At 38.3% G+C, this 27892-nt stretch overlaps 2 protein-coding genes across 8 annotated transcripts; one reads left to right on the top strand and one right to left on the bottom strand.

Annotated features, from left to right (window-relative positions):
* Nucleotides 1-27: 27 nt before the first annotated feature.
* On the top strand, nucleotides 28-17018 carry fxr1 (fragile X mental retardation, autosomal homolog 1). 7 transcript variants are annotated; one of them, XM_038295033.1, is made up of 18 exons: nucleotides 28-134; nucleotides 2626-2678; nucleotides 2788-2881; nucleotides 2979-3050; nucleotides 3149-3297; nucleotides 3380-3473; nucleotides 3615-3731; nucleotides 3955-4125; nucleotides 6092-6170; nucleotides 6795-6904; nucleotides 7061-7147; nucleotides 11275-11497; nucleotides 12005-12098; nucleotides 12219-12340; nucleotides 12449-12655; nucleotides 12862-12939; nucleotides 14972-15054; nucleotides 15169-17018. In XM_038295033.1, exons 1-18 carry the CDS (start codon nucleotides 84-86, stop codon nucleotides 15355-15357), a joined length of 2073 nt encoding a protein of 690 aa, XP_038150961.1. In that variant the 5' UTR covers nucleotides 28-83; the 3' UTR covers nucleotides 15358-17018. The 7 variants fall into 7 exon arrangements, with proteins under 7 accessions (XP_038150961.1, XP_038150960.1, XP_038150959.1 ...); XM_038295032.1 differs by having other exon boundaries at nucleotides 11272-11497; XM_038295031.1 differs by having other exon boundaries at nucleotides 7055-7147.
* Nucleotides 17019-18224: 1206 nt separating this feature from the next.
* On the bottom strand, nucleotides 18225-22009 carry dnajc19 (DnaJ (Hsp40) homolog, subfamily C, member 19). The gene is made up of 6 exons (XM_038295074.1): nucleotides 21859-22009; nucleotides 19878-19929; nucleotides 18919-18992; nucleotides 18747-18826; nucleotides 18508-18578; nucleotides 18225-18427 (listed from the first exon to the last, which is right to left on the bottom strand). The coding sequence occupies exons 1-6, from the start codon at nucleotides 21859-21861 to the stop codon at nucleotides 18351-18353; spliced, it is 357 nt and encodes a 118-aa protein (XP_038151002.1). The 5' UTR covers nucleotides 21862-22009; the 3' UTR covers nucleotides 18225-18350.
* Nucleotides 22010-27892: the final 5883 nt, after the last annotated feature.

Here is a 27892-nt window from a genome sequence, read left to right as displayed (position 1 = left end):
ATGCAGAAGAACGGTTCCACTCATCCGGTTTTAACTTCGCCTTTAGGAACACCTGTCGTCCCGGCTTCCGTTGCGTGTCCAATATGGAAGAACTGGTGGTGGAGGTCCGTGGCTCCAACGGAGCTTATTACAAGGTAAATACCAGTTTTTCAGTCTGTTTGGGAAGCTTGTGTTTCTTTATCATGTACTATGTGTTCTACTGAAATGATGAAGAACCACGGCTGGTTGTTTCGATTGGCTCTGGCTCCATCCAACTGATGTTCATCGGGCTGAAGGCGTAGAGCTAGCCAAAATTAGCAAGCTAAGCTAACAATGCTAACAGGTCTGAATAGTTTTTGACGACGTTTGGTCAACACTAGAGAAAGAAGCACAGTTTAATTCTGCGGGGACTTGCATTCTAAACGAATAAAAGTGTTTTTCCCCAGCTTTCTAATACTCTGGATGTTTCCTTCTTTAGCTAAAGCTAGCTCACTTGCTAGTTAGGAAACTGTTGACGTCTGATGATGTTAAGTAAACATGGTAACCATGTAAGATTCAATTCAATATATTTCTGCGTTAATCACAGCTTTAGAACACGAATGGGTATTTTATTCCAGTGATTTTTAGAGGTGGCGTTTAGAAAGCACGCTGCCTCTTTCCGAACAGCCTCTGCCACTTTCTGTCGCCGTCTATTATTTGATACTTGATCATGCCCAAGCTATCTTTACTATGTGCATGTGTGAGCCAGCTGTTCCCTGTCACTCCTGACCAGCTGGCATGCCAGCAGAGGGTCGCTGATACCGCACACTTAGAAGCTATTTCTAGACCACCAACCCAAAGTAATACTCTCATCTTTTTTTGCATGGCTTTCCTTCTTTCCTCATTTCTTTCACCACCATGTCTGATTGATATGTCAGTAATTATTCATTCTTCCCTCAGTGCTTTTTGACCGTTACCCTAATTAACCATTTTACAAAAGAGCTTTCAGACTAATACATTGAATGTTCACATCAAAATGAGCTGATGGAATTTTTTGAGTTGGACTTTTGTTATAGAGAGTCTTAAAACTTATAAACGTTGGTCTAATATGACTCTAGAAACTTGTGAGATGGGTTTAAACTTTTCTTTGTTTTTTGCTGAACACCCCTGATATTTCAATCTTTGAAGGAGTCATGCCACTGGAATGATTGAATATTAGGGGTTTAGAATCTCACAGAAAATGTTAAACTTACAAAACCATCCTCATTTATGCTTCAGTCTCCAGTGCTCACCTTGATGAATTTAACCATAAAAAAGAGGTCTTGATTTGACTGGTATTAGCAGAAATTGGGAGGATCTTTGCAATTTGTCATTTTGTGTCTGTTTCATCGAAAACTACTTCCTAAATTTTCTTTTTTTTTTTCAATAGTTGCATCTCTAAAGTGCGATAAAACAAATAATTGGTGTGAAATTTAATATTTAAGTTGCTATCAATCAATCTCTTTAAATTAGTTTGAAATTGATCAATTTTGTTGACTACTTTACAATCAATAGCAAATACAAAAAATACCTAATAGGATTATTAGTTTTTTTTGTAGATTTGTAAAAAATGACACTTAAACCATTCCACGTGCAATTTTAAGTGCATATTGGCAGAAATGGTTTTTCCATGATAAACGGAAACGTTTTTATATTTTGTGCAGTTTTGTCTTAACTTCTGCTCTGAGTTGGTTGTTTCTTCAGCAAGTAGAATGTTTAGGTCTGTGCACTCCAGTTAAAAGTTCAATTTAAATACCAACATAGTTGACCATTATTACAACTATCAATTAATCATAATTTGAAAAAGTATTTCAACTAAGGCTGAAACAATTAATCAGATTAATTATGGTTATTCGATTAATGAAATAATCGTCAATTAATTTAGTAATTGATTATTTGTTAATAAGAATATAGAGACTCTAAAAGTCCTTTAGCTGACAGGACAACCCACCTTGAGCAGTAATTATACCCAAATTGTAAAAAAAAAAAAAAAAAAAATATATATATATATATATATATATATACACAAAAGATTTTGCATTTAAGGGAGAAAAAAAAGATGCTCTTTTCAGAACTCCTCAAGTGAAAAAGTTTGAGTTTCACCTGGTTTGATTTTTGCAAAAATTCTTCTTTAAAGAATCTTTGGCTTTCCAATTATTAACCGAAAAAATTATCAATGGATTAATCTATTTGCGAAATAATAGTTGCTGCCCTAATTTCAACCCTACTGTAGATGCATTACATTTTAGCTAATTTGAATAACAACTGAGCTTGCATTGTTAGATAGCGAAGGATAGTTTGGGATGAATATAATTAACTTTAAATATGTTTAAATATTTTGATTCTATTTCCTTCTCTGTAAAGTTCCTTGAGACAACGTGTTGGTAAATTCCCCTTTAGAGATAAAGTAAGATAGATTAAAGTAAAATTAAATGTAAAATCATCCTGTTGCAAGTATTATTGTTTCATGATATTGTATAATTGTGATTTTAAAAATCCCCAAAAAGCATTGAAAGATGCATGGGGAAAAGCATCATTATTAGATTTCAAAATGTTACAAATAAATGTAAAGAAACCTACGCAGAACTGCCACTTGGAGTCAGTAAGCTGGTTGTGACCATCCTACAGGGCTTTGTCAAAGACATCCACGATGACTCTCTCACCATTGCCTTTGAGAACAAGTAAGTATGCTTTTCTTCTTCATGCAGCCAGGTTTTTCAAAAATTAGAAGAATCCAAACAATTGTGTATTTTTTTTAGCTAACTTTGACCATCGGGTGTTGTGTTCTAGTTGGCAGCCAGAACGCCAGGTGCCCTTCAGTGATGTCAGATTACCACCATCTGCTGATGTCAAGAAGGAGATTGGAGAAGGCGAGGAGGTGGAGGTGAGCATGACAGAAGGGTGGATTTTTCTCTTATCCTCTGTTCGTTTTTTTCTGTCCTGCTCCTTTTTCTCTATATAACTGATTAATGTAATGACAGATACTCTCCAGAGCCAATGAACAGGAGCCTTGTGGATGGTGGTTGGCCAAAGTTCGCATGATGAAGGGCGATGTGAGCTTTCTAAATCGGCAGTTAATTTTTCTATACTCGTTCAGTAGTATCAACAAAACTTATTCGTTCAACTTGATTTCTTTGCTCATGTTTTACAGTTTTATGTGATCGAGTATGCGGCTTGTGATGCAACTTACAATGAGATTGTAACGTTTGAGCGTTTGCGACCGGTCAACCCCAACAAGGCCGTTACCAAGAACTCCTTTCACAAGTGCACCGTCCCTGTCCCTCAGGATCTACAGGAAGCGTATGTGCCTCATCAAGGTTTTCCGTCGTAAAACGATTTTCTTCACCAATGGAAAATGACGTTGTGTTTTCCTGTATTACAGGTGCCAGAGTGAAAACGCACACAAAGATTTCAAGAAAGCAGTGGGAGCCTGTCGAATCTCCTACTGCCCAGAGACCAGTGAGCTGCTGATCGTGGTAAGTATTGGCGGATCTTTTCTCATCATCTTTTGATTTCTAAAACAGCATCTATGCTGTGATACAGAATGATTGTGCAAGATTGTTTTTCCTTTACGTACTTGTGTAAAAATTTCTGTTATTTCATTGTTTGTGTTAAAGTCTACCAACGAATCTACAGTGAAGCGTGTGTCTTTGCTGAGTGACATGCACCTGCGCAGCCTCAGAACCAAGCTGCTGTTGATGTCCCGCAACCAGGAAGCCACAAAACACCTGGAGGTCAGTTGTTTAAACACAAATGTAAGTCAGTAAAAGCAGAACATTGTAAATGTGTAAAAGCGGTACTAGACAGATGCTTTATTAGATGTGCTGCTCTTAGATTGGTTCACTTTTATAAGAGTCAGTTAAATCTTACATAGACTTCTTCCATTTTGGAATGGATTTCAAAACTCAGGGATTAACATCCTCAATTATTTTGCCGTTGTTTTCTCGGGTCATTTAGACTTCCAGGCAGCTGGTATCATCCTTCCAGCAGGAGTTTATAGTGAGACCAGATCTGATGGGTCTGGCCATCGGCAGCCATGGCAGCAACATCCAGCAAGCACGGAAGCTCCCAGGTGTCACCGCCATTGAGTTGGATGAAGAGACTGGTACCTTCAGGATTTATGGCGAGGTACAGTGCTGTACCAGCCTTAAGATTAAAATGCTTGCATCCTAAACACAATCAAAATCTTAATATCTATACCTGGTGGATCATGAAATGGGGGATTTTGAGCACAGGGTTTAGTCAAATCAACAATATGTCGTATTCCAAAAAAATAAAGATATAAAGTTTGTAAAGAATTAAATCACATTAACTATATTAAGATAGAGTTTGTGATATTCCTTTTTCACTCTCTAATGAATCAGAAGGGCTTTCAATTAGTTTAATAAACCGGTCTTCTATTTGACGATGCACTTCCTAAAGATCCTAAAGATTCCTAAAGAAATTTCTTTCCACGTGTTGGAAAAAAATGCTAAAATGTCCCAATAATAGCAAATATGACACAAGTGTTAATTTCTAAAACTTTCGTGACATTGATATACTTCTTAATGTTGGCAGGACAGTTTACTTGATCAATTCTGCTTAGTGGAAGTTTTTGGTCTCCTCTTTAAGATGTACATAAACTTTGATAATATCCTGTTCTTAATTTATATGATCCACTTTGTAGATGGAGCCCATGTTCCCAGAATAAATAGTTCCCACAAGAATGAAAAGAAATTGGCTCCAATATGGCGTGTTGATAGTTTTCTTGGTTAATGACATCACATCCAAACAGCATTAAGGTGTATTACCAAGGATAAATTCAGTATTTTTACTTCTCTTGAGCTATGGCTTTGCCAAATTTTATTTTTTTCCCCCCTAGCTTTTACTGTCATTACACTGTCACAAATACAGAGCAGCAAAATTGAACTTTCTGCATTTAACCCATCCCCTTGGGGAGCAGTGGCCTGCCATTGTGCGGCGCCCGGGGAGCTGTTTGGGGGTTAAGGGTATTTGCTCAGGGACCCAGAGTGGCAGTCTTTGGGAGTGGGGCTAGAACTCAGAACCTCTGGATTCCAAGTACAATGCCATAACCACTGTGGCAGCTGGATTGGATTAAAAAGATTGGTATGGGTATAGATCCCCACAAAATATAAAATAAACATTGTTTTTTAGCCATTAAAGTAACTGATATTAGCTTGCGTTAGGCTTACATGGTCTCTTTTAACTGTCTCAAATCAATGTAAATGTGTGTGTTTCGATGTATTAACTGGGCTGGTTCTACTCTCCACAGTTGAAATGGGTATAGCTTTAACTTGTTCAAGCCTTCTCATCTGTTTATAAAACATTTGAAGATGTCTTTACCATTAATAAAGTAATTGGTACAAAGCCATATTATACTGGAGTACTTGATTTTCCTCTGTATCTTAGCCAACACATTTGTTTACTTCGACTTCTGATTCCCTGATAGGAGTGTTGGGCTAGTGGTTAGAGCAGTGCACTTGTGCTCTGAGAAGTTTGCAAGTCCCCGGTTTGGTCCCCACAGCCTGCACTCTGGGTCTCTGAGCAAGACCCTTAACCCCACACTGTTCCCCGTGTGCCACAAAATGGCAGTCCACTGCTCCCCAAGGGGACGAGTTAAATGCGGAGAGAGAATTTCTCCAGTGTGAGCTCAATAAAGTTCAACTATTATATGATGATGTTTATTAACTTTGTATTTACATCGTTGAACTCGACAAACCATCGTTCTTCTCTTACCTGCGATCAACAAAGTGGAAATATGCTTCCTTGGATTATCAAAATGGTGACACAGAGGGATGTGATGTTATGTAGGAGCTATCTAAAGCCATTTCTGTAAACGTCTTTCAGAATGCCTCGGGGTGTCTTCCTAATTTGACAAGAAATCCAGAATAGTAGCATCTCCTCAATTAATTCCAGAGGTGTTCTGTAAGGTTCAGATCAAGGTTGTGTAATACAGAGTTAAGTTTGTGCTCCCCAAACTTTAGAAACATGCAGTCATGGGAGTCACTGGAAATGCAAATGATGTTAACCAATAGTTTTGGCATTATAATATCGGTCTTTTTGTATTTTACCTTTTTTTTTTTTTTTTTTTTAGACGGAGGAAGCAGTAAAAAAGGCCAGAAACCTCTTGGAATTTGTGGAGGATTCAGTCCAGGTGCCGAGGAATCTTGTTGGTATGTAGATGTTAAGAAAGTTTTATTGGTTACAACATCAAGCCAAGTATATAGAATCTTATCATCAAAAGACTATAATGTAAAAAAAAAACATTTTTTTTTTTTAGATGTGGGTAATTTTTGTGATGGGATCTGATATGTGATATATGCTGAGTATTGGATTACGTCAAATTTACAACATGGGTCATACTGCCGTGTGAGAGAATGCAAGCAGCACTATGTTAAAGCATGAGGGCCTTGCAAAGGATAGTAAGGGGAACTTAAAGGCTGCTTCTATGATGTGTATGCTCTACTGAGGATCAGCTGCTGCAGGAACAGGGTCCTGAACATTTTTGGAGACTTCTCACATCCTCCCCCATTTACTTTTTTCAGCTTGTTCCACCAGGCACAGTGTCGAAACGCGGCTTTATTCCTTTGCCTGTTTTAATGATTAACCTCTGTAAAGATAAAACTCATTAAATTTTGGGATTTATATATTTCATTCCTATAACTGTACTAATTCTCACACTAATAGGTTGAAAATCCCGAGATAAAGAATTTCCGTTGTGTGCTATTAGTTAGAGCATTTTTTCACTACTACAATCTTTGTTCACCTAGCCATCTGTTCCTGCTCTGTGTCTCCAGGCAAAGTGATTGGTAAAAACGGAAAGGTGATCCAGGAGATTGTGGATAAATCTGGTGTGGTGAGGGTCAGAATAGAAGGAGACAACGACAACAAGCAACCCAGACAAGAAGTAAGAATGCTACTCCCACCTCATTGCTTTTCCTTTAAGGAATTTCCTCTTAAAGATAAAAAAAAAAAAATGCATTCATATGAAGCATATCTTCCCAGTTGATGATTACGTTTTATACTAACATGCATGTCTGGGATTTGCGTTTTGTTGACACAGGGAATGGTCCCATTTACCTTTGTCGGTACTAAGGAGAGCATCGGCAACGTTCAGGTGTTATTGGAGTACCACATCTCCTACTTGAATGTAAGACATTTGCTTGTTGATATCTTTAATTATGTCTTTCTGTTAACAAACTAGATTGAGCCACTTTAAGTGTGATCATTTGTTTTCCCCATTGTCTTGAAGGCTCCAGCATGTACAATCCCTAACTTATGTTTCTTTGTTAGTAGCTTGAAAACTCTAACATAGCTACTCTAGCAAACTAAGTTTGAGTTTATCCAGTTAACATGCTGATTAGCATTGAGCTCAAGCTGCACAGTATATGAAATGACAATCAGTCTGACTAGAATATGAGTTTAGTCTTGCAGTATTAAAGAATGTAATGCAACAATTATTTAGCTTTTCTATTTCAGGCACACTTAAATGCTTTACATGTAGCCGATTTTTAAGATTATGGAAAATAAGAATGCTGGAAAACAAAAATCAGTATAAAAACTATTAATCACAATCATCATCACTATAAGTTAAAAGAATATTATAGATTCATTGATATTTTAGTTGCATGTGCTCCTAGAAATCTGCGGTAATATAATAATGATTTTGTTGCATGTCATGTTAAAGCTACAGTGTGTAATAATTACAGGGATATACAGTCAGAAATGTAATATATGATATATAACTATGTTATTTATCATCATCTACGAGCTCAGCCTCTTAACCTTATTATTTGCGTTGCCTTAGAATTCGTTATTTATAATTACATAGGAGCGGGTCTCGCAGCCATGGAGGCAGACATCTTTGCGCTACGGCAGTGCAGAGCCAACAAACTACACTGCAAAAAATAGAAATCTCAATAAGTTATTTTTTCTTAAAATAAGTGTGTTTTTCCTTGATATGAGGAGGTAAGTAAGACACTTTGCCAATGGAACAAGACAATTTCCTTTTAAAATAAGAAAAAACAATTTTATCTTCTTATTTCAAGTAAATATTATCTAACTATCTTATTTTAAGAGTGAAAATACTCATTCCATTGGCAAATCATCTTATTTACCTGCTCAAATTAAGGCTAAATATACTTAATTTAAGCAATTTTTTACTTATTTCTGGATTGTTTTTGCAGTGTAGCGATTGTGAGATCGCCCATTACGCTCGAAAGTAACTACAGCAAGTTGAGAGAGATGAACTGAGACGGTACTGAACAATAGATGGCAGTAGGGCTGCAACAACGAATCGATAAAATCGATAAAAATCGACTTTTAAAAGCGTTGGCAATGAATTTGATCATCGATTAGTTGTGTCGCGCGATTATTGCGTCATCCGCCGCGCCGTCATCACTGCCTCTTGACTGAAAGAGGAAGAAAAAAAAATATGGCAGAGCGAGTCAGCGCCGCAGGTGCAGTGTTGCCAACTCAGCGACTTTTCAGACCCCTCCAGCGACTATTTTTCAAAAAAGCGACTAGCGACAAATCTGGCGACTTTTTTTCGGTGTCACTGGCGGCTTTTGGACACTCTAACGTGAAAACATGTATCGTTCCTACTCTGCCGTGGGGCGCCTCCCACCCCACCCCAACCGCGTTTTCCCGCAGGAGTCCCTCTCAGCGCCGCAGCCAGAGCCTCAGCGTCCAGACTGCAAATGAAGCGCGCATGCACCGGGATTGACGGCGCAAATTGATCACAATAATTAAAATAGCCTGCGCTTTGTAAAGTGAAAAAAGTGATAACATGCAACTTTTTTCAAAAGAAATTAACATGGCACGGAAGCACCATGTTTGTTTGGTTTTAAAGTGGGGAAACGTAACGTTAGTTTCTCAGGTAGCTCATCTAATGCTTTCCTTACCTTGTTAGTAGGTTACAGACAGTGATAAGGTTGGCTACTTATTTTACTTTTAATTTCATTTGAATTAGCTTAAGCAGCGTTTATATTTTCTTTATAAATAAATTAACTTGCAAATTATGAGGCAAGGCTTTTAAAGTTTAAATCTTCTGGCAAAGATAAAGAAAATAAGATCCTGCAATTTATGGAAGTAAAGCAGAATAAAATCCAGCAAGATCAGTAATATGTCAAATAATTATATTTGCCACATTCCCATGTAAATATCTGTCTTTGGAGGATGTGCTTTTTAGCACCCCTAGTTCTCTCATTTTTATTCCAAATACAATTTATAATTTGAATCACAGGGCTATTTTTATCTCTATGGTTCAGTATTTTCTCAAGTAGCAACTTTAACTGCTATACTTTCCTGTCTTAAAAGGCAGAACTCTTCTAGTCTAAAAAAAACTCATTTGTTGAAATGGGGGGACCTATTGTTTGAACCCCTTAGGGGCTTTTAAAAACAAAAATGTCTTTTTTTGCGCTTTATGAAACAAAGTAGCCTATATTTTGTGGATGTACAGCTACATTTCTCATGTAAGTTTGCGTAGTTTTAACACAAACATTTATTTTTCATATTGCACCAGTACAGTTAATGAGCAACCTGTACTTGTGTGCTTGTTTGTTCTGTCTAAAATGTTTATTTTGGAATAAAAATATTTTTTGTCCGATTCATCGATTAATCGAAAAAATAATCGTCCGATTCATCGATTTTTAAAATAATCGTTAGTTGCAGCCCTAGATGGCAGTATTAAAATTATCTATGTAAACAAACCTCATCACTTGAGAAGGTAGGTGATGCAGACGTCGTGGAAGACATTTTGTCCCGTAACGCTCGCCGTACTGTTGGGGGGCACACTGTAGCTTTAAGGCCAGAACACACTGAATCCGGTTTGGCATCCAGAAGAGATCGTGGCGTTTAGATGTAATTGAAAGTCAATGGGGTTCATCACATCAACACAATGAGTAGCTCTGACTGAGATAGACCCCAGCTCTATTTTAGTCGGACTACGCAGCAATTCAGTGGCAATTTCATGGGTCTGACAGGAAGAGAGACGCCCATTATGTATATAGTAAGCAGGACAGACTTGTGCAAAAACAATGAATGAAACAAAGAAATAATACTTTTTCCATGGTAGGAATTCAGGAGTACAGTAAAAGCATAAAGTGGTGATCCTCCTTGAGTCTGGCAAAAACAACAAGGGACAGAAAGTGAAGTTTATCACTGGTGAAGTGCTCTATGGAGTGGCATAGAGCTTGGAATCCCTTAACCCCCTATTGCTCCCCGGGCACCCTACGATGGCAGCCCACTGCTTCCCAAGGAGATGGGTTAAATGCAGAGGTAAAGTTCTCCAAAGTGAGCTCAATAAAATTCAATAAAAAATATATATCTCCTTAAAAAAAAAAAAAAACTACAGGAGAAAAAAAAACGGATATAGTAAAATAGTGATCCTCTTTCAGCCTCACAAAAAAACTAAACAATTAGGGGCAAACAGATCACCTCTAACCTCTTTATGAATAAAAGAAAGGAAAAACTTCTATAAACTTCCCAGATCTCTCTCAGAGAATCACCTCTCTCTGCCTCTGTCATCTAATAAACAGTCCACAGCATTTTTTGCTTCGTTTTTGCTTTTCTTTAGATGTAGATGTCATTATGTTTTTAATATAGGACTATGAACATTTTCTCTGTTCTAGTTTGAGATGTACAGACTCACTAAGTGGGGCTTTGTTTTATAGCGGCGCCTTTTTTCTTTTCTTTTTTTTTTACTTTTCATATTTTGTCCAAGTCAAATGTGGAATGTTTTCTTTTATTTGTGCATAGCACAGAGACAGAAGTGAAAAATGCTATTGAGAATAAAAAGTTGTTTTCAGCTGTTGTGTTCAGGCCTTTATACTAATGATTCACAGCTTCAACTCATAATGTTGCTTCTGTGCTGCTCTGCTGTTATTCACACATTTTGTACTGTTTGTGTATGTATGTCTTGTGCTGTCTACATGTTTTGTGCTGTGTTCAAGCTCTGATAGTTTTGCAATGTGTAGGACATGCTGGAGCTTTTTGAGGAGGGCCAGCAGCTAGAGGAAGAGCTGAGGAAGACTGTGGACTATACTTACCCAGGCAGCCTAGCCAAATTCAGTATAATCAGGACAAGGCACTCTGGAGGCAGTGTAGATGTGTGTATAAGGACTAAGCATGCACATATTAGATGACCTTCAAACTATCACCTTGTTCTTTTATTATTTAATTTTGTTAACTAGCATAAACACATTTCCTCCAGTCACATTTTCTCTTCCTATCTTATCATCTCTGTCCTCGGTCTTCTTGTTTTCTTTGTGTAAGGAGGTTGAGCAGCTTCGTCTGGAGCGGATGCAGATTGATGAACAGCTGCGTCAGATCACCCAGGGTCACCGACCAGTCGATCGGGAGCGGGGCGACAGAGCAGAGCGAGGAGGAGGATATAATGCAGACAACAGCGGCAATACCTCCTCAGCTTCCCTGCGTGGCAGCCGCTCCTACAACAGTAGAGGGCGTGGGCGGAGAGGCCAGAATCACAACAGTGGATATGGTACCTACCTTTAGATAATGAACGATGGTTCAGTTGGGTGATTTTTTTTTTTTTTTTTTCTAGGTTTTTGCACAGTTTGAAAAAAAATTTATATTTGAAGTAATTATTTTCTTAATCTGTACATTTTGGAAAAAATATTTCTATTTCAAAAGTTTTTATTTCTAATTTTGAGAAAAAGGTTCATCTCAATTTCCATTCATGTCTACTATTAGTTTCAGTCAGTCCTTATATTTTCAATTTGTTAATCCATCCATCATTCACTCATTCTTATCCTCCATCTATTTTCACAAGTTTTAAGTTTTTTGGAGGCTCTATATTAAAAGCCTAGGCCGTCTTGAACTGTAGATGAATCTTAAATTATGTCCATAAAATAAACCCCAAAAAAGATGGAGAATTCTTGGAATTAGAGACATTTTACATGGACAATTTCTTAAGCCCAGTCCTGGAGATTTTTTATTATCTGTTTTTTTTTTCCTGTTCTCTTTTAACATATCTTGTTAAATTTAGGTGCCAACTCGGAGCATTCAAATGCCTCAGAGACTGATTCAGAGCGCAAGGATGAGCTTAGCGATTGGTCACTGGCTGGAGAGGACTTGGATGGGTGAGCTTTGTTCCTACCTCATAATGTAACACAAAAGCTGTAAAATTGTCTCCAGAATCTGTTTTTGGTTATATATGGCTTTTTTTTGTGGAGCTTATTCTATTGGCTTTTAAATTGCAGGGAGAGGGACAGGGGCCCTCGACCACTAAGAGATGGCCGCAGGAGGCCAGGACCCGGCGGTGGTCGAGGAGGCCGTGGAGGAAGAGGTAGAGGAGGAAGAGGAGGATATGGCTACAGCTCTGGTATAACTCTTCATTTAAGAATTTATAGAAACATGGTGAAAATAAAAAGATTTCCTTTTAAATCATAACATGCTGCCTTTAATTTTCCACTGTGATTTCGTTTGGCAGGGTCCAGGGACCACGAGAACAACCACGGCTATGGAACCCTGGAGACCAACACCGAGACGGACCAGACGGCCGATACAGACGCCAGTGAGTCCAACCTGCCTGCCAACCGTCGTCGAAGGTCAAGGCGGCGCAGAACGGATGAGGATGCCACCCTGATAGATGGCATGAGCGAGTCTGACAACGCCTCAGTTAGCGAAAATGGAATTGGTATGATGATTTCCTTTTTTTTCTTTTATTAGCTCTTTTTTAATTTTTTTTTATTTAGTTAGGGTTATCTTCAACAAAGCAGAGAGAAGAAAGATAACTCTTAGTGCACAGGGCTCTGCAGGATTCCACATTACAGTGGGGGGAAAAAAAGCTTCAAAATAACGAAGACAAAAATCATTCTCTTTGTGATGACCCAACATCCCTAGATTTGACAGAAGCAAAACCACAGCGTCGCAATCGTAGCCGTCGCCGCCGCATGCGCCTGCCTGAGGAGAGGCAGCCAGGTAACCCAAGCAGCTGCAGTGTGCTCTGCAGGTCATTGCTTCAGCTGCGGAGATTTTCAACCCGACTCACATTTGTGTGGCACAGAGTACTAAATAAAAAAGTTCAGACTTAAAATTAACTGGCACGAGTGTTGCATGATAAACAGCAGCTCCTAACAGTATATTGCACTCCATGAAATGAATTAGTGTTCTTTTTAACAGTGGAGGAGTTTATATTCAGTTCTGTTAGTTACTATGGTCAGAGCTGTTCTATACTTTAGTAACGACTGTAATTCTTGTCAATTTGTAACAAGCTCTGCAGTTAGTTATGGACATTTTAGGCCATTGTCTTTATAAAAGGTCAAAATAGGAATTGGACTTTTAATAAGCGATTTTAATAACCTGAATTTCACTTGATCTAAACCTTGGGTGTTTAAGGTGTGGCCTGAGGGCCATTGGATTTATTTTGTTTCTCTTTTTTATTTAATTTCCCCTAAGACACCTTTAGATTCAGGTTTACCATCATCACCTGTGTGAGTGATGCTAATAGACACTTTTTATTTTTTAGGCTTTAATGTCTGCCCTCTTTTAAATAGACGGATCACTGATCGTTTAACGTTACACTCATTTATGTCTGTCTATCAAGGAAAATCTTAAAATCACTCGATTTTCGATGTGGGTATGTGACTAAATGGGGAAACATTTTATATATTTATATAATGATTTTATTCAACACTGTAGCTAAACGGAGCTGAAAATAACTTTTTTTTCTTCTAGGCATTGCTTTTGTAAAGGTTGTGTAAATACCTCACATTAGGTCAGTTACAGTGGGTACGGAAAGTATTTAGAAACCTTTAAATTTTTCACTCTTTGCAGCCATTTGCTAAATTCTATAATGGTAATTTTATTTCTCATTAATGTACACTCAGCACCTCATCTTGACAGGAAAAAACAGAAATGTAGAAATATTTGCAAATGTATTTAAAAAGAAAAACTGAAATATCAATGGTCATAAGTATTCAGATCCTTTGCTCAGTATTGAGTAGAAGCACTCTTTTGAGCTAGTACAGCCGTGTGTCTTCTTGGGAATGATGCAAGTTTTTCACACCTGGATTTGGGGATCCTCTCCAGTTCGGTCAGGTTGAATGTTGAGCAATGGTGAACAGCCATTTTCAGGTCTCTCCAGAGATGCTCAATTGGGTTTAAATTAGGGCTCTGGCTGGGCCAGTCAAGAATGGTCACAGAGTTGTTTCCAAGCCACTCCTTTGTTATTTAACCTGTGTGCTTAGGGTCATTGTCTTTATGGAAGGTGAACCTTCAGTACAGTCTGAGGTCCTGAGCACCCTGGAAGGTTTTCTTCCAAGATATCTCTGTACTTGGGCACATTCATTTTTCCTTCATTGCAACAAGTTGTCCTGTCCCTGCAGCCGAAAAACACAATAGCATGATACCTTCACCACCATGTGTCACTGTTAGTATTGTATTGGGCAGGTGATGAGCAGTGCCTGTTTTTTTTCCACATATATAGTTAAGAAATAACACCAAAAAGTTTAATCTTGGTCTCCATGCAGGCTTTCATATGTCTTGCTCCGAGGAGAGGCTCCCGTCTTGCCACTCTGCCATAAAGCCCCGACTGGTGGAGGGCTTTGGTGGAACTTTCTCCCTTCTCCATCTCTGGAGCTCAGTCACATGGACAGGTCTAGGCAGAGTTCTGGTCGTCCCAAACTTATTTCTTTTAAGGAAGGCATCTTTGCTCTTAGGAACCTTGAGTGCTGCAGAACGTCCCTGTCTCTGAGCTCCTTGGGCAGTTTCTTAGACCTTAATGAGAAATAAAATGAACTTTTTTTTATTTTAGCCAATTGCTGCAATTAAACAAAGTGAACATTTCAATATTGTCTTTACCCACTGTATGTTGCCTCCTAAGCTGCATGACTTGGAGTGCTAAACAGTTGACCTGTTGGAATGTTGTTGGTGCTTTACTTCAGACCAATAGTGAGCGTAAGGTTTGTGTTTGGTTCAGTAACCTGAGGGGTGTTTTTGGTTGTTATTGCAGTGACTGTGGCAGACTACATATCCAGAGCTGAATCTCAGAGCCGACAAATGAACACAAAGGATCCCAAGAAAAACAAGGAGGTGGTCAGTACTTTAAACGCTACCTGTTCACCTGTAGATCAGATCATTCATTTTTTCTTCCCCTTTTTTTTCTTTAAATGTACCAAATACAGTTTCTTCTTCATTCTGTCTCTCCAGGTCGAGGCCATCGCTGAACACAGTCCACAGTCTGCTCCGCCAACCACCAACGGTTCTAATAACGAAGTGTCTGATGGTCCCGGCAACGGTGCAGACCAGTCTCAAAAATCTTCCACCGAGAAGCCCCCTAAAGTCTCCTCCTACGAGCGGGACTCTAACCCTCAGCCTGTTGTGAACGGACTCTCTTAGTTAGGTCTGAGCAAAAGAAACGGTTTCAAATATTTAATCGACTCTGGTGACATTTGATTGAATCTCCATATCCATGTAGAGGCATCAAATGGTAATCCTAACATTTAAACACAACAAGCACTGTTCTTTTTTCTACTTAACAAATATTTGAAGCCTGTTCTGCAGCACATGTTTTAGAGCTCTGAACCGTAACCTCCCTTTTACATGTTTATCTGTGCAACTATTCATTTTCTTACAGTTTTTTCACAATAGTTCTTCCAATCTGCGCTTGCCAAAGATAGTCAAACACACACACACTCTTACATCTTGTACATAAGCTGTACTTTTAGTCCTCTCTATATTAAGAGCTGGAAGAGGGGTTGGACTAAAAACAGTATTAACACGATGCAGACAGGGATTCCAATCAAACCCATACTCTGGTATGAATACAGCAGTTTTTTATGGTTCGAAATATTGTAGCAGGGTTTTAGTATGAAGTCTGCTATGTATCAGTTGAACAGCAGAATATTTGGGGTGGGTGGACGGGACGGGAGGGGAGTGTTTTGTGCATCAAATTAAATGTTCTGCATGAGATGTACCACAGTGCAGGATTGCTGAAAGACCCAAGTGTGACATACTTGTGATCAGCTATTGTGCCTTGAGAGTAGACTCAACACGTTGCTGCCTGGTTCTGCACTCCGTCTGAAATCCCATTTACATATTTCTGTGCAACGTGTGTGCCCTCACCTACCACTAGTCAAACCCGATAGGACGTCTCAGTGTGCTTAATGTCCTCTTAAAGAGTGAGTGAAGGCACCCAGAACATACAGAAATGATTTCAGAGCCTTCCTTTAAAATCAGATGTCTGCTCGTTTTGTTGTTGGGAGGGATTCAGTTGTCCTTGAAATATATACATCTTGAGGATTTTATTTTTGACTTTAGCTGCTTCCTGTTCTTTAATATGCAACCACTGCGATCATAGGAGAAATTTTATTACGGCAGATCTGGAAAAGAAATGAGAAGAGTTGTTTTTGTTTGCACTGAAGTGTAACCTTTTTCCTCTTAAAGCTGATTGTAGTTTAGTCTGAAAACTGCTCTGTTAGTGGTGGGCTTTCTGGGAACATCTCATTTACTCAACCTTGGGAAACATTGGGCCGGTTAATCAAATACACAAAATCTGAGTACTGTAAATCAGGGAAAAAAAAATAAAAAATTAACAGAAAGCAGTCATTTACCTGTTTGGATAATTACCTACAATTTCGAGGTTAAAGATATCCTGTCAGATCAACTGGACTTCTCTGGTGTTGAGATATTGAAGAAAACTAGGCCCAGGTGACAAGTGTGTTTTCCTGGTTCTTCCACACTGGCTGGCTGGAAACTGGTCACGACTGTTCCTCCGAGGAAGATTTATTTGGATTATTTATTTTTTAAAAGTGTACAGTATTTAAAACACAAAAATAAGATGCTCTTCTTTTTCTTGACACTAAAAGGCGTGGTATCCAGAAGATTTCATACATCCATCTACAAATTGGACTACTGACAGATGTGACATCCCAGGAGTTTTTGTTGGGTCATATACGTTTCTTTTTTTAAGGATTGTCTGGTTGGTTGATGTGCAATACGTTTTGTACGCAGGTAGTTCCTAAATAAACTTGATCTTCTATGTAGATCTAAAACCAAAATGCTGTCTGATTCATTTGTAAGCAAAGTGTTTGCTAATTTACATTATGCTGACATTATTGCAGATAAGCAGGTAATCCATACCAAGCCAATCACCTCCAGGATACTTTACCAGCAACTTAAGTTAAGCCGTTTTTATTTTTGCAGTCATTTAGGTTGTAGATTGCACTTAATAGAGTATTTTCCCTCATAGTTTTTTTTTTCCTGATAGTTCTTTATTTTTGCATTGGAAGATTTTCGTTTCATCAAATTAAGTTTTGAGTTCACAAACAATTTCTTAAGCCTAACGGATTTTTTAAATACGAAATTGATTTGAAAGATATTTCCAAATCATTTTAGTTGAAATAAGCTGATCCATACCGGTATTTTGGAAAAAGTAATGTCTCGGGATGGGCCCTGCTGTTACACCATTGGCTCCAATGGCATCCATTAAGACTTTGGGAAAACTGGAATTAGCAGTTTTAATATTTTCACCCCTTTTCTGATACAGTTGTTTTGTCTGGTTCACACACAGGTTCTGCCATTTCAGTTGATAAAAGCCTGGACTTGACTAGGCCTCAACCTCCATTTTATTCTAGTAGTCATTCATAGCTATTTAAGTGTTTTACATCACCCTGTTTAACCAAACAAGTTTCCAACTGATGGGTGGACATCTTTCTTCAGGACTTTTCCATAGAGTAGAATTTGTTGGTCTATTATGTAAACTCATCTTGATCCTAAAGTATACCATAAGATATGTAATAAGTTTTTTTTCTTTTCTGTCTGCAGAATATTTCCCAAAAAGTCTAAGGTGGTATCATGTTAGGTCAACAATGGAACGGCCCTTTTCAGCAGTTATTTTGGCCACTGAGCTCCTTTCTCGCTCAATCATGAACCAATTAAGAGGATTCAGAACTGGTTCTTTTGGATTAGTCACCCATGTGTTGGAAGAGTCCCAATTACCCCCCTCGCTCAATATGATTAATGGCTTTTATTTTGGAGATACTAATACTTAGAAACTTTATATCTTATCTTAAATACCTTGATTTGCTACACACATTTGCCCTCAGAGACTTTGATTTGTCGTGTTTAAGTAATTTACTGCATTTCCAAATCTTTTCCTCTAACCTAAAGATTTGTACAAAAAATAAAGCAGTAGAAACCCACAGAAAAATATTTTCATGCAAACCATAATAGTTAATAGAAGTCATTCATACTAAACACAGTTATCAGTTTGTACAGTTTGTATTTTATTTGGGAAGAATTAGAAAAACAAAAAAATTCAAGTGCTTCCTCAACTCAGTCCATGAAACAATGTGAATAAAAGCCGTTGGAAATCATTAGCATAATCATCCTCAGCTCTGTTTCTTGGCCTGGCCATCCATCAGGTCCTTTGCTTCATTTATTTTTGCAGCTATATATGGAGAACCTCCTGTGAGAAATAAAAACAGGCAATGAATTATTGTTGCATAAACTTCATAATTTAATAACAGACTTGCTTTTAAAACTGACCTCTGTCTGGATGGTTCAGGATCATTAGTTTTCTATGGGCTTCCCTGATCTTATTTTTGTTGGCTGTGGGACTGAAAAGAAGAAATGTTATAAAGAAAAAGTTCAAACCAAAAGTAGGAGCTAGAAAAGAAAACTGCACAGGACACTGTTCATACAAAAAGATGTGAAGTTAGAAACCATACAGGACTACTGATACAGATAAATACAAAGAGCAGCAGATATCTGGTGTGTCTACATACCTGACACCTAAAATAAGAGCAGCTTCTCTTTTCGTCATCTTTGGTTCAAATCCACCTCTGTAGTAGCCTCCTCCAAATGCCTGTAGGAGCGAGACTAGATGATCAGAAATAGCGAGAACAAAACACTGGTTGATCAAGATCCACAGAAACACTGGCATGTTTCCCTCATTACCGTCTTGGGCAAATTCTCAAGGGCCAGCTTCACTTGTGGCTCCATCTGTTTCATGGCCTTCATGGCGTAACGACCTGGTGGCCAAAAAACAAAGTAAATCAACCAACTCAGACTATATTCATATCAGTAAATCTGTTACTAATAATGCTCTAGTATTAAATACTGGGTCGGACTGCTTGGCGTATAACTAAATTTGCACATTTTCTAAGAGTAGTGTTTGTGATCACAGGGCTATGATTACTGGGGCATGCAGTCAAAGCTACACAAATACCTATGAATGACTTCAAATAAAAGTGTTATTATAATCAATTTTATGGTTATCACAATAGTACCACATATTATCGTGAAAAGATTTCCAGGCCATATCCCTACTAGTGCCTACAGAAATGTTGATCTAACTCAGTCCACCTAAGATAAATGTTTTATGGATTTACTTACAAGACTTTAAAACAGGCACCGGGTCGCATGATCAGAGAGACCAGCTTTGGTGTCGTACAGTAATTGAAATATCCCACAGTCAGTGAAATCATCTCATAAAAGCTATGCAACACAAAAAAAATACCTGAAGGTTTTTTGTTGCTTCAGCATAATATATTTGTGTTTCATTTTTTCTTCTTTGCTTAATCAATCATGAGTTGATAGAAATTAATTTGACAAACTATTTACACTAAACTTTATTTTAGGGACCATTATTCTTTACAAGATTTTAACTCCAAACTGTTTCTTTCCTGATTAAACATGTCATTGAAGAGGCCGCCTCTGACAAAAAAAAGAAACCCTTAGAGATGAAGGGCTATTTATCTTGGTTTTAGTCAGTTCATAAATCCCTAATACAATGAGCAGTGGAAAGCATTAACACCAGAAATACAAATGGAAAAAAAATCATTTGCAACATGTTTAAATAGTGTTTTTATTCAATCCAAGTGCTTGTTTTCTCAGAAGTGTTCTCAATATTTTACCTGCAAATCCAGCTGCTGCAAGAGCCAGTCCCACTGCCACCATGGAGCTGGCCTGCAGGGACACAAAGTGGACACCAAAATAAAAACTTGATGAAACCTTAGAGACTGTATTCCTCTCATACGCTTTTTGCTGCTCCAAATGTAAATACAGATAACTAAACTAGCGTAGTCTCTTTGCATTGCTTTCAGATAATTGCAATTTACAGGTGCTGGTCATAAAATTAGAATATCATGAAAAAGTAGATTAATTTCAGTAATTCCATTTAAAAAGTGAAACTTGTATATTATATTCATACATTACATACAAACTCATATATTTCAGATGTTTATTTTGTTTAATTTTGATGATTACAAATGACAACAAATGAAAATCTCAAATTCATCATATCAGAAAATTAGAATATTGTGAAAAGGTTCAAAATTGATGGCCCCTGGTGCCACACTCTAATCAGCTAATTAACTCAAACCACCTGCAAAAGCCTTTAAATGGTCTTTCAGTCTAGTTCTATAGGCTACACAATCATGGGGAAGACTGCTGACTTGACAGTTGTCCGAAAGACGACCATCGACACCTTGCACAAGGAGGGCAAGACACAAAAGGTCATCGCTAAAGAGGCTGGCTGTTCACAGAGCTCAGTGTCCAAGCACATTAATAGAGAGGCGAAGGGAAGGAAAAGATGTGGTCGAAAAAAGTGTACAAGCAAGAGAGATAACCGCACCCTGGAGAGGATTGTGAAACAAAACCCATTCAAAAATGTGGGGGAGATTCACAAAGAGTGGACTGCAGCTGGAGTGAGTGCTTCAAGAACCACCACACACAGACGTATGAAAGACATGGGTTTCTGCTGTCGCATTCCTTGTGTCAAGCCACTCTTGAACCACAGACAGCGTCAGAAGCGTCTTGCCTGGGCTAAAGAGAAACAGGACTGGACTGCTGGTGAGTGGTCCAAAGTCATGTTCTCTGATGAAAGTAAATTTTGCATTTCCTTTGGAAATCAAGGTCCCAGAGTCTGGAGGAAAAGAAGAGAGGCACTTCATCCACGTTGCTTGAAGTCCAGTGTAAAGTTTCCACAGTCAGTGATGGTTTGGGGTGCCATGTCATCTGCTGGTGTTGGTCCATTGTGTTTTCTGAGGTCCAGGGTCAACGCAGCCACATACCAGGAAGTTTTAGAGCACTTCATGCTTCCTGCAGCTGACCAACTTTTTGGAGATGCAGATTTCATTTTCCAACAGGACTTGGCACCTGCACACAGTGCCAAAGCTACCAGTACCTGGTTGAAGGACCATGGTATCCCTGTTCTTAATTGGCCAGCAAACTCTCCTGACCTTAACCCCATAGAAAATCTATGGGGTATTGTGAAGAAGAAGATGCAATACACCAGACCCAACAATTCAGAAGAGCTAAAAGCCACTATTAGAGCAACCTGGGCTATCATAACACCTGAGCAGTGCCACAGACTGATCGACTCCATGCCACGCCGCATTGCTGCAGTAATACAGGCCAAAGGAGGCCCAACTAAATACTGAGTGCTGTACATGCTCATACTTTTCATGTTCATACTTTTCAGTTGGCCAACATTTCTATAAATCCTTTGTTTTTATTGGTCTTCAGTAATATTCTAATTTTCTGATATGATGAATTTGAGATTTTCATTTGTAATCATCAAAATTAAACAAAATAAACATCTGAAATATATGAGTTTGTATGTAATGTATGAATATAATATACAAGTTTCACTTTTTAAATGGAATTACTGAAATCAATCTACTTTTTCACGATATTCTAATTTTATGACCAGCACCTGTATTTACTCAAGTAATATACTATCTGTGTTTGATAATCTTATGGGGTCACAGGTAGATGAGAGGAAAGCTAATGTTAGCTTAGCTATTAAACTGAACGTTATCCAGTTATTCCCGGACCACTGAACATGAACACTTTCTAATACCCCCCTTAATATAGCATAATGTGTCCACCTACCATGTCTCGGGGTTATGTTCCGTTTATTTCGTAGATTACGATCATAACTTTTGACCTCTCATGGCTAAGCGCAGGCGTTCATGTGTTTATGCCAGAAATCGTTAGCAAGTGTCGTAAAATAGAATCCCGCTTCACAGTTGACGGCTTCCATTCAATCACGCCACAAAAACACCTTGCTGTTCTATTTGTGTTAATGCCAGACACGTAATTCAACTGCTGGCCAACATTTTGATCCCAATTTAACACGATGTTGGGCTACTTTAAATTATAATGACAACCATGGGTTTTTAAGCAGCATTTAGAGTTAAGATGTGCATATACAACTGACAAAAATCCTACTTTTTGGTTTATACTGTCCAACATTTAGTTTTATTTCTAGTTTAGGCCTTTTCCTCCCAAATGATCAGGGGTGCTCAAGTCCATTCCTCAAGAGCTACCATCCTTCAACTTCTAGATGCACCTCTTCTCTAACGCACCTGAATTTAAAGGCTCAGTCCCCTCATTTAGCTCAGGTAGTCATGGTAACGAGCCACTCATTTGATTCAGGTGTGTTAAAAATGGGACGCATCAAAATATTGCAGGATAGTAGCTCTTGAGGACTGGATTTGAGCACCCCTGCACCAGAGGTAACAACATCTACTGTTCTTTGACCAATCACAGAAATATAATTAGGTAAATTTATCTTTACATCAATTTCTCCTTATTAGAAGCTCAGTGTCTTTTTTTCTCGCTGTTTACATGATCACTATTTTTTTTCCAAGGAGTATCCACACATTTGGTTGGTCTTGATCAAAACTTAAGTTAAAGCTGATGACGGGATGCATACAAGAATATTTTAGAATATTAAATGTTAATGCAGAAGTCAAAATATATAAATCAGTTCACTGAATTCTGTATCTTCTGTATATATTTTTTTCTTCAGTTTTTTGTTATAGACCATCTCCCAAGTTGTAGGATAACAGAGAACATTTGTGAAGACTGAAAGACTCAATTACATTTCACCTTCTATTTGGCTCTAGTCCTTTAAATAAGTTCTGCTGCTCCTATTCTACTTGAAACCCTCTTCTACTACAATGGACCACAGCCTATCATTCAATGGTATTTGTTCAGTTTTTACAATATTTTTTTTGTATGATTTCTTTTAGCATGTTCATTTGTTTCAGAGTTAAGTTAAACATTGAATGAAAAGAAAACACACACCTGTGGAGGCTTAGATATCAGTGATTAAAAGACATATCCACAGGTGAAATGAAGAAAAGAAAGAAGATAACATCCACTCCGCTTCTTCCTCTTGTTATGGGGAAGCTGCAGGTGTTAAAGAGATGCTTACTATGCTCTGCAGGTAGAGGTGTTAGACCTCTGGGATCAGTCCAAATACTGCAAATTAGTAAGGACTTAACCTAAGGCTGATGTGCATCAGCGTTTACCATGCTACGTTTTGTCCGAATAATGTTTCAGCATGGCATAAATAAGGAAGCTGGATGATTAATAATAATCACCTCATGGAGTTCAACAGAACTGCCTTATATCTTCACTTCTGCATGACACATGCAAATATACACACCTTTATATGTATTTGGTTTTATAATAGAGCGAGACAACCAATTTTCTACATTTGTGTAAATACATTTTTTTTTTGTAGCTCTTTTTCATAAGACTGTAGTCTCAATTTGACAAATGCCATCCATTTGCATTCAAATCAGGTAAAACATTCTGGAAGGGTAAAGGCTCTTCTAAATACATACAGCAGTCCAGAGTTCTGTTCCTACCCATGACGCTGTTCTTACGGTTGATCCTGTGGAAGGTGAAGGAATAGGAGTTAAGAACAGGAGCTGTACAGGCTTTCTGTATTCAGAGTGAAGGTGTACAATACTATCTTCTAGCTTGAGCTGAACTACGCACATCTGTAATCCACAATTTGAGGCAGGTGATCTGCTGTGGCAACCCCTTAGAAGGGAATCCAAAATAAAATGCAGAGGAAGTAAATTGTTTTTGAAAATCTTCCATTATTGTTTTGCCATTATGGGCTTTAAAGCCTATTTGTCTGGCTTGGTTGTCACTTTGCTTTCTTTGCATGACCTGAAATTGAAGATCAAGGAAAAATCAAAGCGAAATTGCATAAGGACACAAAGTATGAATAAAGTGACTCTTTACCAACGCTTTAAAACACTTATCTGGCTGAAGTAAAACATAATGCCACATTCAAAATCAATTTTCTCTGTCCAGAGACAACCTCTTAAAATGAACAGTTCTGATGAACACGATGATTTCTGATCTGGCTGAGAGTTGCATTGCAGCCGCTTCTATAGTTTTGCAGCTTGGGTGAGAACCTGCTTGGAAAGGTGGATGTAGTAGGTGTGTGGAGCTTACTATCTTCTCTCAGGGCAGTGGAAGCAAACCTTTTTTTGACATAAAGCGAGTAGAGATATTACCACTTCTTAGGGATATCTGTTACAATTTCCAGTTCTCTTCCTGCAGGGTCTCAAGCAAATAGGTTACAACTGAATATTATTTTCTGCAAGGGTACTGTTGTCCGGTACACGATCAACTTTCTGTACTTATTAACGAGTCAAGGTTTCTTTTAAGATCCTTTCTTGACCAGCCAGACCAAAAGGTTCACTTGTTTCCTGTTGAAATGTTTTGGTAAAAAAAAATAAAACAATATAAATATATATATATATATATATATATATATATATATATATATATATATATATATATATATATATATATATATATAATATATAAAAAAACATGAGTGCTGCTTTAAATAGAAATCTCGTTGTGCACATTTTAGGAGGAAGAGATGAGCTGCATTATCTGTGTGGAGCTAGAAGTAGTGCTGGGGATTGACTTGGTCACATTTTGTCACACAAAGGAAGCAACAGGCGTATCACGGATTAGAATATTAATTATTTAAATTAGGGTTATAGAACACATAGCAAATAAAGAACGAAAAGCAATCATGGGTAAGATTTGGAAGCCATATATGATTTTTTTTTTATTGCACAACTGATGAGCAAAATTTTAAGAACTGATTTATTAAGTAAATGGTTATAAAACTATTACACAAATAATAAATGCAAATAGTTGGAATCAAAATAAAATGCTATAAGAAGACACATGAGGGGGAACTGCCAAAGGGGCGTTCAAATGATCAGAGACAGGTAACCTGTTAGAGAAAAGTTGACATTTATTGATGTAGCTCCTGTAAAAAGCTACAACTAACAGCTGCTGTTAAGATGAAGCTCAATTATATATTCTGCATATTGCAAACAGCCCTCTAATAAATTATATAGCAATACTTACAGGTGCTGGTCATAAAATTAGAATATCATGAAAAAGTAGATTGATTTCAGTAATTCCATTTAAAAAGTGAAACTTGTATATCATATTCATACATTACATACAAACTCATATATTTCAGATGTTTATTTTGTTTAATTTTGATGATTACAAATGACAACAAATGAAAATCTCAAATTCATCATATCAGAAAATTAGAATATTGTGAAAAGGTTCAAAATTGATGGCCCCTGGAGCCACACTCTAATCAGCTAATTAACTCAAACCACCTGCAAAAGCCTTTAAATGGTCTTTCAGTCTAGTTCTATAGGCTACACAATCATGGGGAAGACTGCTGACTTGACAGTTGTCCAAAAGACGACCATCGACACCTTGCACAAGGAGGGCAAGACACAAAAGGTCATCGCTAAAGAGGCTGGCTGTTCACAGAGCTCAGTGTCCAAGCACATTAATAGAGAGGCGAAGGGAAGGAAAAGATGTGGTCGAAAAAAGTGTACAAGCAAGAGAGATAACCGCACCCTGGAGAGGATTGTGAAACAAAACCCATTAAAAAATGTGGGGGAGATTCACAAAGAGTGGACTGCAGCTGGAGTGAGTGCTTCAAGAACCACCACACACAGACGTATGAAAGACATGGGTTTCTGCTGTCGCATTCCTTGTGTCAAGCCACTCTTGAACCACAGACAGCGTCAGAAGCGTCTTGCCTGGGCTAAAGAGAAACAGGACTGGACTGCTGGTGAGTGGTCCAAAGTCATGTTCTCTGATGAAAGTTAATTTTGCATTTCCTTTGGAAATCAAGGTCCCAGAGTCTGGAGGAAAAGAAGAGAGGCACTTCATCCACGTTGCTTGAAGTCCAGTGTAAAGTTTCCACAGTCAGTGATGGTTTGGGGTGCGATGTCATCTGCTGGTGTTGGTCCATTGTGTTTTCTGAGGTCCAGGGTCAACGCAGCCACATACCAGGAAGTTTTAGAGCACTTCATGCTTCCTGCAGCTGACCAACTTTTTGGAGATGCAGATTTCATTTTCCAACAGGACTTGGCACCTGCACACAGTGCCAAAGCTACCAGTACCTGGTTGAAGGACCATGGTATCCCTGTTCTTAATTGGCCAGCAAACTCTCCTGACCTTAACCCCATAGAAAATCTATGGGGTATTGTGAAGAAGAAGATGCAATACACCAGACCCAACAATTCAGAAGAGCTAAAAGCCACTATTAGAGCAACCTGGGCTATCATAACACCTGAGCAGTGCCACAGACTGATCGACTCCATGCCACGCCGCATTGCTGCAGTAATACAGGCCAAAGGAGGCCCAACTAAATACTGAGTGCTGTACATGCTCATACTTTTCATGTTCATACTTTTCAGTTGGCCAACATTTCTATAAATCCTTTGTTTTTATTGGTCTTCAGTAATATTCTAATTTTCTGATATGATGAATTTGAGATTTTCATTTGTTGTCATTTGTAATCATCAAAATTAAACAAAATAAACATCTGAAATATATGAGTTTGTATGTAATGTATGAATATAATATACAAGTTTCACTTTTTAAATGGAATTACTGAAATCAATCTACTTTTTCATGATATTCTAATTTTATGACCAGCACCTGTAGTATGACACATGGCGAACAGGATGTGTAATAAAAGAGAGATGGAGAAACAGAAAAGCAGACATGGGCCAGTTAAAAAGAAGCCAATTGGTAATTTTATTTTTTTGAATTTTATTTGACCTTTTTTTAACCAGGAAAAAAATCCCATTGAGATTAAAAACCTCTTTTTTCAAGTGGGTCTTTGCCAAGAGGCAGCAAAGTTACATAATAAACAGAGACACATGAAATTAAATGACAGGGACATAAAAAAACACATCAAGTAAAACAATTACAGATCATTGAGGCTGCTTCAAATTATTTCACTTTCTGTCATGAAATGGAGGACAGATGGACCCAGTATTCAAGGAGAGACAGTCAGTAGGAAAGTTCAAAACGTTTATTAAATAAAGAAAACTAAAGTGGAGCTGTGGCCCGTGGATATCGCAGGATGGGGAGCGGGGCACCGCCCAATCACAGAACTCTGCAGGAGAAACACAAGTAAGTGAACACGATCATCTTACAGAAGATGATTATCTGAGTTGGCCACTTAAACAGTCCATGCCAAGAATGTCCCCAAGTGCTGAAGTCCCAGAGGACATGCTGGAAGCCGATCCTGGTCAGGGATCTAGAACAGACAGGAACAGGATCCAGATCAGGCAGAAACAGAAACAGGTGGCAGGATCCAGACTTCCAGGCATCCACAAGCTCCCAGGAGGGTTTAGAGTCTGACAGGGTCCGAAAGCATGACCAGGTGGTCATGCACAGGAGCAGACAGGATCAGGTGCAGATGAGCAGGCTCAGTGGAAGAGGGTAGCCGAGACAGGACGTGGAACCAGAACTTGATGCAGGACTTTAAACTGGTCTCCTCCCTGGAGCCAGGCTTACTGAAATAAAAACTGAACCTCCCCACATATAGAGCCAAAAACACAGAGGACTCCACGGGGGAGGAACAGTGGATGATCAGGAGACGAGACAAACACAAAAACCTCTTTCCACTGGCCGCCAGGATCCAGGACATGAACCATGAATCAAAATAACAGACAGGCTAACAGAAAGACAAATAATGATCTGGCCCCAAATGCTCAGGCTGAACAGAATTTAACCAAGAGGAAACAGGTGAGAGGAATAAATTATA

The sequence above is a fragment of the Cyprinodon tularosa genome, unplaced genomic scaffold, assembly GCF_016077235.1.
Source record: "Cyprinodon tularosa strain WSP-4 unplaced genomic scaffold, ASM1607723v1 ctg35, whole genome shotgun sequence".
Lineage (NCBI taxonomy): Eukaryota > Metazoa > Chordata > Actinopteri > Cyprinodontiformes > Cyprinodontidae > Cyprinodon > Cyprinodon tularosa.
This window is presented reverse-complemented; position numbering and strand designations above follow the sequence as displayed.

What these genes read in the sequence shown, in the direction of transcription:
- fxr1 (XM_038295028.1), top strand. Translation starts at nt 84, where the DNA reads ATGGAAGAACTGGTGGTGGAGGTCCGTGGCTCCAACGGAGCTTATTAC. An exon ending in TTCGCATGATGAAGGGCGAT is followed by an intron (nt 3,051 to 3,148) that starts GTGAGCTTTCTA and finishes CATGTTTTACAG; the next exon opens with TTTTATGTGATCGAGTATGC. An exon ending in GCTGGAGAGGACTTGGATGG is followed by an intron (nt 12,099 to 12,218) that starts GTGAGCTTTGTT and finishes TTTAAATTGCAG; the next exon opens with GGAGAGGGACAGGGGCCCTC.
- dnajc19 (XM_038295074.1), bottom strand. An exon ending in GCTCTTATTTTAGGTGTCAG is followed by an intron (nt 18,579 to 18,746) that starts GTATGTAGACAC and finishes TCTTCTTTTCAG; the next exon opens with TCCCACAGCCAACAAAAATA. An exon ending in CCTGAACCATCCAGACAGAG is followed by an intron (nt 18,428 to 18,507) that starts GTCAGTTTTAAA and finishes TATTTCTCACAG; the next exon opens with GAGGTTCTCCATATATAGCT.